At 44.7% G+C, this 9,002-nt stretch overlaps 1 protein-coding gene across 2 annotated transcripts in view; it reads left to right on the top strand.

The window, feature by feature from the left end:
- KIAA2012 (KIAA2012 ortholog) overlaps window positions 1–9,002 on the top strand; it is a 128,569-nt gene that overhangs the window by 34,258 nt on the left and 85,309 nt on the right. Inside the window, exons 10-11 of one of the 2 annotated variants that reach the window (XM_010860985.1) lie at window positions 1,593–1,763; window positions 4,089–4,199. In XM_010860985.1, the coding sequence (XP_010859287.1) occupies window positions 1,593–1,763; window positions 4,089–4,199 (282 nt within the window). The remainder of the gene's footprint in view (window positions 1–1,592; window positions 1,764–4,088; window positions 4,200–9,002) is intronic. The other variant, XM_010860984.1, reaches the window with a different exon arrangement.

Genomic DNA, 9,002 nt, shown 5'->3' on the forward strand with positions numbered 1-9,002 from the left:
CTTGATTAGTTAATATGTTAGTTCAGTGTGTAACTCAACCGGGTAGCAGATGCAAAAAAAAAAAAAGGATGTGGGGGTTCAAACAGGCAAGATTTCCATGGGAATCTTTCTCATCCAAGGGTCCCTGAGGCAAAGGTGTTTAAAACTAGTAAGTGAGACTATCCCACTGTCCAGAGGTTGCACAGACCCGTTTACTTGCCTAGCCCTGGATTGTTTCACTTCTCATATCATAAAAATGAAGCCAGATTTTATGTATGCACATACACACATACATATTTTATTTTATTGCTGAACCATCTGAGATTTAACTGCAGACTTTGTACATTTCATCCCTTATCAGCATATGTCTCCCAAGAGCAAGGATGTTCTTCATAACCACAGTGCAATTATCACATTCAAAAATATTAACATTGATGTCATACTGTTTTCTAATATATAGTCCACATTCCAATTTCTCTAATTATACCAGTAACATTTCTTATAGCTGTTTTCTTCCCAATCAATCCAGGATTCAACTCAGAATCATGCATTGTATTTAACTGTCACATCTCTTGAGCATATTTTTCTCTAGAACACTTTCGCAGTCTCATTTTTCATGACACTGACATCTTTGAAGAGGATAGGCTAAGCTGCTTTACAGAATTATCCTCAATTTAGGTTTGTCTGTTTCCTCATAATTAGATGCAGATCAAACATTTTGGACAAGTATACTAAGTTGGTTATGTGCTCTTCCCAGGGCATTACATCAAGGGACATAAATATGCTTTATATTTATCCCATTAGTTATAATTTGCTCCATTATAGGTGATGTTAAACTTCTTCATTTGGTTAAAGATGTGTCTGCTAGATTTATCCATTGTAAAGACACTTTTCCCTTTGTAAGAAGTGGCTTATGGTACTTTGAGACTGTGTGTGAAGCCAGCTTTTCTATACAAACAGCAAGAGTGCATTGAACATGAAATAAAGACCACTCTCTCTGAGATTAAGACAAGGTCTCAATCACTTTTAGATTACTGGGTTTTACCCTCTCTAGAGTAGTCCCTGCTGACTTTAAGAAAGAATAAAAGAGAGAGAGATGGAGGCCAGGATGTGCTCTGTGGAATGTTATCGTCCATGCTGTTACCCTCTATCATCTGGAAGGGGCTGCTGTGTGCTTTATGACCCAGAGGGGCCATGTGATCACTGGTCGGCTTAGGAAAATTGCTTTGTGGTTGGAACTCTGTAACCAATAGTCCCATGAGCTTGAAGGCTGGGTCTCCCCAGTTAGGGAAGGACCTTGCAGCCTCCCTTGCCTTTCTTCTATCTCAGGAGTCCATCAGCAGGACAAGAATAAGAACAACCACTGTTCGGCTTCTCCCAGTTCTTAGAGGTTCCCCCAAGGAAGGGTCAAAAGTAATCCCGCCTTGGCTATGGGAGATACCTGGCCTCTGCTCCTTAGCAGGGCTGGAAAAAAGAGAGACCAATGTGAGAATGTGGGGAATAACCAATTCTAGACACCAGGAGCCATCACTCAGAGAGTTAGCAAAGAGGTTCCCTCTGCTGCTTGCTGATCCTGATTCTTACTCATGCTTTTTCTCCTTTTGCTTTTGAAGAGGATGTTGCTCCGCCCCAGAAGGGGACCTCATCACCGTCCCTGAGGAAAGGAAAGAAAAGTCCAGAGAGCCAGAGAGGCCCAGACAGCCCCAGGACATCAGGCCGCAGCAGCTCCACAGGCCCCCCATGTGAGAGACGAGCTGGGGGGGCACTTCCAGCAGCAGGACAAGGTAATCACTTCTGGGGTAGATGCACCCCTTTGGCTTGTCTGTGACTCTGGGCTCATTTTAGTCATCTTCCAGGGCCACACATAAGCTGTCTGAAAGCCACCCCACTGAAGAAGGGAAATCAGCAGTGTTTCCGACCATGTCAGTGGGATTAACGCTCACCATGCTTATTCCTCAAGAGTCAGTCCATGTTTTTAAAAAGGGTTTTCTGCACCAGCTCACACTGCCAAGCTGTTCTGTGCTTCCCTCCCTCCTGGCAGCACCCGTGATGACACGGCTCCCTGCGCTCATCACAGAGACTCCCTACTGGGTTTACGGGGCATTCTCCACGCCGAGCCATAACCCTGCCTGCCGGGGGACCTGGCTAAGGGGAAGAGTCCCCAGGAAGGAATCACCCTCCCCAGCCCAGGGCAGGGCCTGAGGCCTGTGAACAGAGAGGACTCCAGATCTCTTCTGAAGGGTGAGGCAGGCAGGACCACACCCTCGGTGCTTTAGCCCCACTCGGAGTTCTCATCCTTAAGAGCCAACAGATCAGGAGGAGACAATGCAGTGACAGCTTCTGTGGGGGCAGCGCACAAAGCAAAAATTGCTTAGAGTCCAAATCACCCCTGAAAATCCCTTAGGGAGGGTCCAAGCTGGAGACCTACGAACCCACAAACTTCTAGAAAGTGCAGCTCAACCAGCTGTTCCTCCTTCATCGGAGGATGGGCAACTTTCTCAGGTTGAGCAGCAGATGAAGGAGATGGAGTATGTTTGGTGAAGAAAATGCCTCTGTTAACAGTAGAGCCTCACTCGGGGCTTCCAGAAGCTCACACTCAGAGAGGAACATGGCAACTGAGAGCCACCAAGAAACAACAGGCACCACCACTTTCGTCCCATCCCACACTCACTCAGGGACAGACACCTCGCTGTTCAAACCCTGCTTGCTCTTGCTCCCCCTGCCTCAAACCCAGCGTGTATATTTGAAGCCTTGTGAGCATAAATTCAATACATGGATCAATAACCCCATTATGTGCTTGCATCTTCTCTGTTTAAGGCTGAAATGGTCAAAATCAAATCCTGTCTCCCGCTCCTCCACCTCTGTTCTTTCACCAAAGAAACTTCCCAACTGTTTCAAGGTGGAACCTTTTTCTTACAATTCCCTCCCTTTTATATTTGCAGGGCAATGATGCTCTCTTAATTTGGAGCTAATTACCTAAACTTTAGGTACCATAATGTCACCACCAAGGGTATTCCTACGAGGTTTCATTACCCAGGACAAATCACACCAAACACACAGACAGACACACACACACCCTCCTAATTGGACACCCTTACAAAAGGAGAATCTGATTAGAATAAACAACAGGGCTGTGACTATGAGAGAAGTGTGGCCTGAAGCCTCAAGTGCATAGGTTGAGTGTGTGTAAATGAATGTGTATACGAGGGCACATGTGTGTCTGATGGCATGCGTGTGCTTATATAGCTATGTGAGTGCATGTGTGTACTCGTGTGCTCACGTGTGTATGTGTGATTAAGCAGGCATGCAGGTTTGCCTGTGCTTGTGTTGCTGTGCGTCCCTGTCTGTGCACACACACCTACATGTGTGTGCATGTATGCTATGTGTATGGGTACATGTGCATGCACACCTCGGTGTAAGTACGTGTGAGTGTGTGTTCCCGTGTGTGTCAGGCCTCAGTGTATGTGTATAAACACACACTTGTAAGCATCCACTGTGATTGACTGCCAGCTCTTCTCCTGACCCCTTTGCCTTGGAAATGGGGAAAGTCAAGTCAAAGAAACATCTTCAACTAAGCAACGGGGAGAAATACAGTTTTCTTCTCCTCCCTGTCCCAAGCCCCTGGAGTCACTAAGAGCGGCCACACTTGACCGTCAGGGCACAGCTATGCTGCTGAGTAGGGCACAAAGGCACAAGGCAGAGCAGGAAGCAGAGGCTGGAGGCTCTGAGACCTGCGCCGAGGCTCTGGGCTGCACATGTGCTTGAAGGACACGGCTCCATTTCCTTCGCACAAGATGCCCCTACCAGCCTCACCTTGTCCCTGCAGGGATGCCTGAAACCAAAGGACCCTTCTTTTCTAGACCTCACGGAAGCCATGGCATAGGCAAGTGGCAGCCCCACCCCATTCATCCCACACTAACTTTAGACAATGGGGCCCAAACATGGCGCAGCTCTGGAGAACCCCAGGAGGGAGAGGGCAGCTCTGCACCCTGGCGAGCTCCTGAGCACACCCTCCAGCAGCTCCCCGCTGGGGAGAGCAGGCTACATTCGGCCTCCCTCCCCTGCTCTAGTGCTAACACTCACTGCCGGTGCCTGTGCTTATTTTCAAGAAAAATCTGGAGACCCTACATTGGGACACTTCTTGCAAGGTCCAGGTGGAGAAAACATCTGCCTGTCCCTCCCAGGGCCCACCCACACCCAGGAGCTTCCGTCAGGGGAAGGTAAGATGAGACAGCCCAGGTCAGCCCTGTTTCCTTGGGGGAAGATTCTACCTGCAGCTTCCAAAACTTCCCAGCAGCAGAGACATCATTAAAAACAGACGCAAGTCAGCCAGTTTCTCTCCTCTCGCTGACACAGAGGTGCTTCTGTAGTTCAGACACAATAACCCAATGTTTGCTTAACAAGTTCGCTCTTGCATCAGGAGAGAGACGTTCCTGTGGAATGGCTCGGAGGAGGCCTAATGTGCTGTGCTGATGCCTCGATGAGGATGATAAAGCCCTCTTGGTATTTGCCCAAACTAAACACCATATTTTCTCTTCTTTCCAACCACCCTCCAGAGGTGGAGGTGGCTAATTGGTAATCCAATCAGGTCTCCTTGTTATGAGCGTTGGTTCACTGCTGCAAATCATCTGGCTCCTGACAGATAGCAAGGCAGTTTCCAAAAACCCTTCTGGCAATGTTCACTTTTTGGAAAAGGGATGTTGGCTCTGAGCAATAACCATCTTGCAAAGGGAAAAAAAAAAAAATGAAGTCAGAGGGTGATGAGTGTCAACCACCCAGGAACCTTGATGATATGTATGCATGAGTCGTACAGCCATCAGGCCTCTTGATGAGGAAGATTAAAATCTGCACTTGTTTCATGGGTGATGTCATGACTGCATCAATAAAAAGAGCATGGACTCAGAGCCAGGAGATTTGAGTAACCCTGGCTGGTCCTCTGTATTTTCAGGTGACTTTGGGTCCAGTCCTTCCTTGTGTCCAAGGCCCCTCATCCCACTGAAATAAGGGGATGGACTCTGCCACCTGCAGCTATTGGTTATTACTTCATTTTGTGTGTTGTGTCTGTTGCTGTGGAAGTAGCCACTTAGTATTAATACACGGATTTCTAGAAACAAGAATGCATTCATTCCAAATTCAGCATTTAAGAACTTCCATCACCACTTAGTCTGTCCCATGATACAAGCATAAAAATAACTTGGTTCTGAACTAAAGGAAGCAGGAGTTAGACAGGTGGAGGTCAGTGTCAGTGCCACCCAGCTGGTACAACAGCCGGAACGCAAACACGATTCTGTTCATCTGCTGCACATTTGTCCACTCTCTTCCAAGAGAAATAGCCCTCCTTCGGGCAAAGCAAAAGCCAGAAGCAAAAGGGAACATCTTCAAGTTACATATTTAAGTGTGTTGTCACATTGTCAATATCATATTTCAGTCATTTTGGTGTCCCTGGCACTTAGTGCGGTCCCTGACACCAGCGTCACAGGATCACAGCAAATGTTTACTGAAAAAAATCTTTCAATGATTGCCACACAAAAGAAAGAAAGAGAGAGAGAAATGAAATCTATGCTGAATAAATCAAGACTTGCTCTGAGCAATAACCATCTCGCATAAGGAAAAAAAAAATGTACTATCTTGTCCTACTCCCCTGAACAATGTATTTAATCCTACTTGCCTCTCAAACCTACAGACATTCACTGTGAGCTAGCTAGATAATGAACAAATGAATCATCAGTCCATCAGTCAGTCAGTCCCTGGCCTCTCCCTACTCTCTATCCCATCCTCCATATACTGCAGGCTGGTGGACCTGCAGTCTTGATGGTGACTGGATAGGGCCCAGGGTGGTGGATGAAACCCGTAAACCCACATTTCCCACAAGCGCCCGTAGAACAGGTCCAGCTCTCTAAGAGTCTCTGCTAATGGGAAAGCCTTGTTGTTTTGTTTTGAAAAGCAGTATACTGGAAAAAAATTTCAATTCCTGCAAAGGATTTGCTCCAACCACACCAAATTCTTTGCAGCTGTTTGTTCACATTCATCTTGATCACCATCCCCATCCCACTCTTCCAATCTCACCTCCCACTATATTCAGGCCCACCTTTTTCTCATATGTCCAGTGACTCAAACATTCAGTCTCCCTTCTCTTGTCTCCCAGCCTTGCCTAAACTTCCCTCAAATATTTAGAATCGTTTTAAGTTCCAGGGGAAGGCTCATCATTTCTGGGATATCGTCCTAAATAAATCCTCCTCAACTCACTGAACTGCCCCAGTGAAGCCTCAGTCCATTTCTCTCTCTCAACCCCACTTTTTTGATTACTGCATTTATCTACATCTGTTTTTCCTTTGAGCTCCCAAATATATTAGAAGAGTCCTAGAGAACTTCTTATCTTTATCATATGTCCAAGAAATGCATGTTGATTGACGCAATACCCCAGGTGCCACAAAGGAAAGTTTTTGGAGATCATAGTTGTTGTTTTTTAATTAAAAAAAAAAAAAGCTGTGGGTAAAAGTGGGAATATGATCTGTCTGATCTTTCTGAAACTTTCAGATTCTGTCAACATCTATTTGGAAATAAATTCTTAAGCAATTAGATCATGATATCTTGCTTTCAGATAGCATAGGGAAATAAGTATAAACCTTCAGAAGAAGGAAAAAAAAAGATGTGAAGACTTGAGCTGGAATTTGACCCTCTTGGTCATGTTGAGATGTTGCTACACTTAGAAAATTCAAAGGCTTAAGAAAGGAAATTTTAACTTGGAAGGATACAAGTCAAAACATTGGATATTCACTTCAAGTTGCTTATCCTTGATTCAAATCCTTCATTTATTCCCCTAGTCACAATGCCAGCAATAGAAGTTTTCTTTTAGAAGATCTTTAATTGAGTTCTTTATTGCAAGAAGTTCAAGGATCTCTGTGCCCATGATTCAGTATGGGACTCCAAGCCCCAAGCAAATTTAAATTCTTCATCTCTTTCAGAGTTTTCAGTTAACACTTTCTCTTGTCCTAAATGGATTTTCACCCCCAAATCATGTCTTGGTTTTTGGTCATTTAATTAGCATCTTTCTCTCTTGCAGCTCTTTCTTGGTGTGGTGGTTTTAAAATATGTCTACAAATTCTTTGACACTTGTTTCTTCAAAAGGGGGAGCCCAATTTTCCTCCCTTTGAGTGTGGGCTGGACATAGAGTCTCATTTCTGATAAACTGAAGTGATGGTGTGTGACTTCTGAGACATGAGCTACCATGAGAGGAGATAGTCATGCCCCAATGAAACTTCCAGATGACTATATCCCTGGTTGACACTGTACTGAAGCCTCACAAAAGACTGTACCAGAATCACAACCTAAGAGTTTCCCAGATTCTCATAGCAACTGTGTGAGATATAATAAAGGCTTACTATATCACTAAATATAGTAAGTCACTAGATTTGGGGATAATTTGTTTTCATAATAGATTATATACTAGTGCCATTTCCTGATGGTCTGCAATTTGGTAAACAGAAAGAAGGGTTCAAGAATATCCCAGTTACTCTCAAAACACTGATTATATGAAGGCAAATATTATATAAAGGCAAAGTGATTGACTTTCTCTGTGTTCTCCCCATTTGTCCTTTGTAATAAGGTTGGTTGTTGGGACTCATGGATAAAAGGATCCTTCCACATTGGTGGGATATTTGACAAAATGCACTTTTCCCTGAGTAGCCTATCTCTTAGCAGCTGTTGCTTTAGCAAAGATGCCTGGAGATTTGAAAGTGGAGAAGTCCATTAGATGAGACAGCATGAAGAAGAAAGAATTCTGGACTAAATGTCCAAAGTCTTGGGTTTTATCCACAGCTCTATCACCCTGATTTCTGTGATCATTGCAAGTGAATTCACTGCTTTGGCACTCAGCTTCTCTGTATGGAAAAAGAGGAACTGGAAATCATTCCAGTTCTCCCAGTGTATGTCCCATAGAAATTCAAGTCCTCGGAAGGTTAGCAGGCATTCTGTTTTTAAAAAAAAATTCTGAGACTAAATAAGTTGGAAACCAGTGGGCCAAAGTGAAGCAGATTCCTCCCTGCCAGAGCCTCTACTATGTTAATATGGGTTATGGCTCCTCAAGATGAGAATATGCAGTGTTTCCCAAACTTATTTGACCATTGAATTCTTTCTTGTTTGAGTAAAGTGTCATGCACATCTAACTAGTTTTTGGAACACACTTTGGAAAATGCTAAACTGATGATTTCTAAGGTTCTTTCTAGCTATGGTGCTGTATGTTAGTAAATAACCCCATTTCCCAAGGAGACTCTCTCCATAAAGGAGTTCTGTTGTCTAAATCCTGAAGCAGGATATCAGCTATTCAATAATTCATGATTGTTCTTGTTTTCATTTCCCAAACCTCATTCTGAATCCACAATCCTTCCATCTCCATGTAAAAAGGAAGGTGGAGGAAACCTGGGTGGTGATAAGACCCTTTTGCCCAGTCAGTGTTTGTTAATAAGCAATCATGTTGGTGGATTTAGCAGATCTCAGATGTTGAAATAAAGGAAAACGTGGTTGGATATGGTCATTTAGCACCCAACAGTTCCTTCCAGGGCACCTTCCTGTACTCTGGAGGCTGGCAGGCTGAAAACCACATTTCCCAGATAACCTTTGCAGTGAGGGAGACTGAATGCAAATGTGTGTGTGTGTTAGTCACTCAGTCATGTCTGAATCTTTGCAACTCCATGGAATGTAGCTCACCAGGCTCCTCTGTCCATGGAATTCTCCAGGCAAGAATACTGGAGTGGGTTGCCATTCCCTTCTGCAGGGAATCTTCCTGACCCAGGGATCAAACCCAGGTCTCCCACATTTCAGGCTGATTGTTTACCATCTGAGCCACCAGGGAAGCCCTGAATGCAAATTAGGTTCTGCCAAATAGATGCACTTGCATGAGGCTTGAAGGGCAGAAATGAGGTAGAGGCACTTTGGCTACTTAATGCCGGCAAGCCAGCTGGTGAAGACTTGGTATCAAGAGGCAGCTGCTGCAGTAACTTTGGAAACACCAAGTTTTCTGTAGC

Source organism: Bison bison, unplaced genomic scaffold (assembly GCF_000754665.1).
Source record: "Bison bison bison isolate TAMUID 2011002044 unplaced genomic scaffold, Bison_UMD1.0 scf7180017864471, whole genome shotgun sequence".
In the NCBI taxonomy this organism is placed as follows: Eukaryota; Metazoa; Chordata; class Mammalia; order Artiodactyla; family Bovidae; genus Bison; species Bison bison.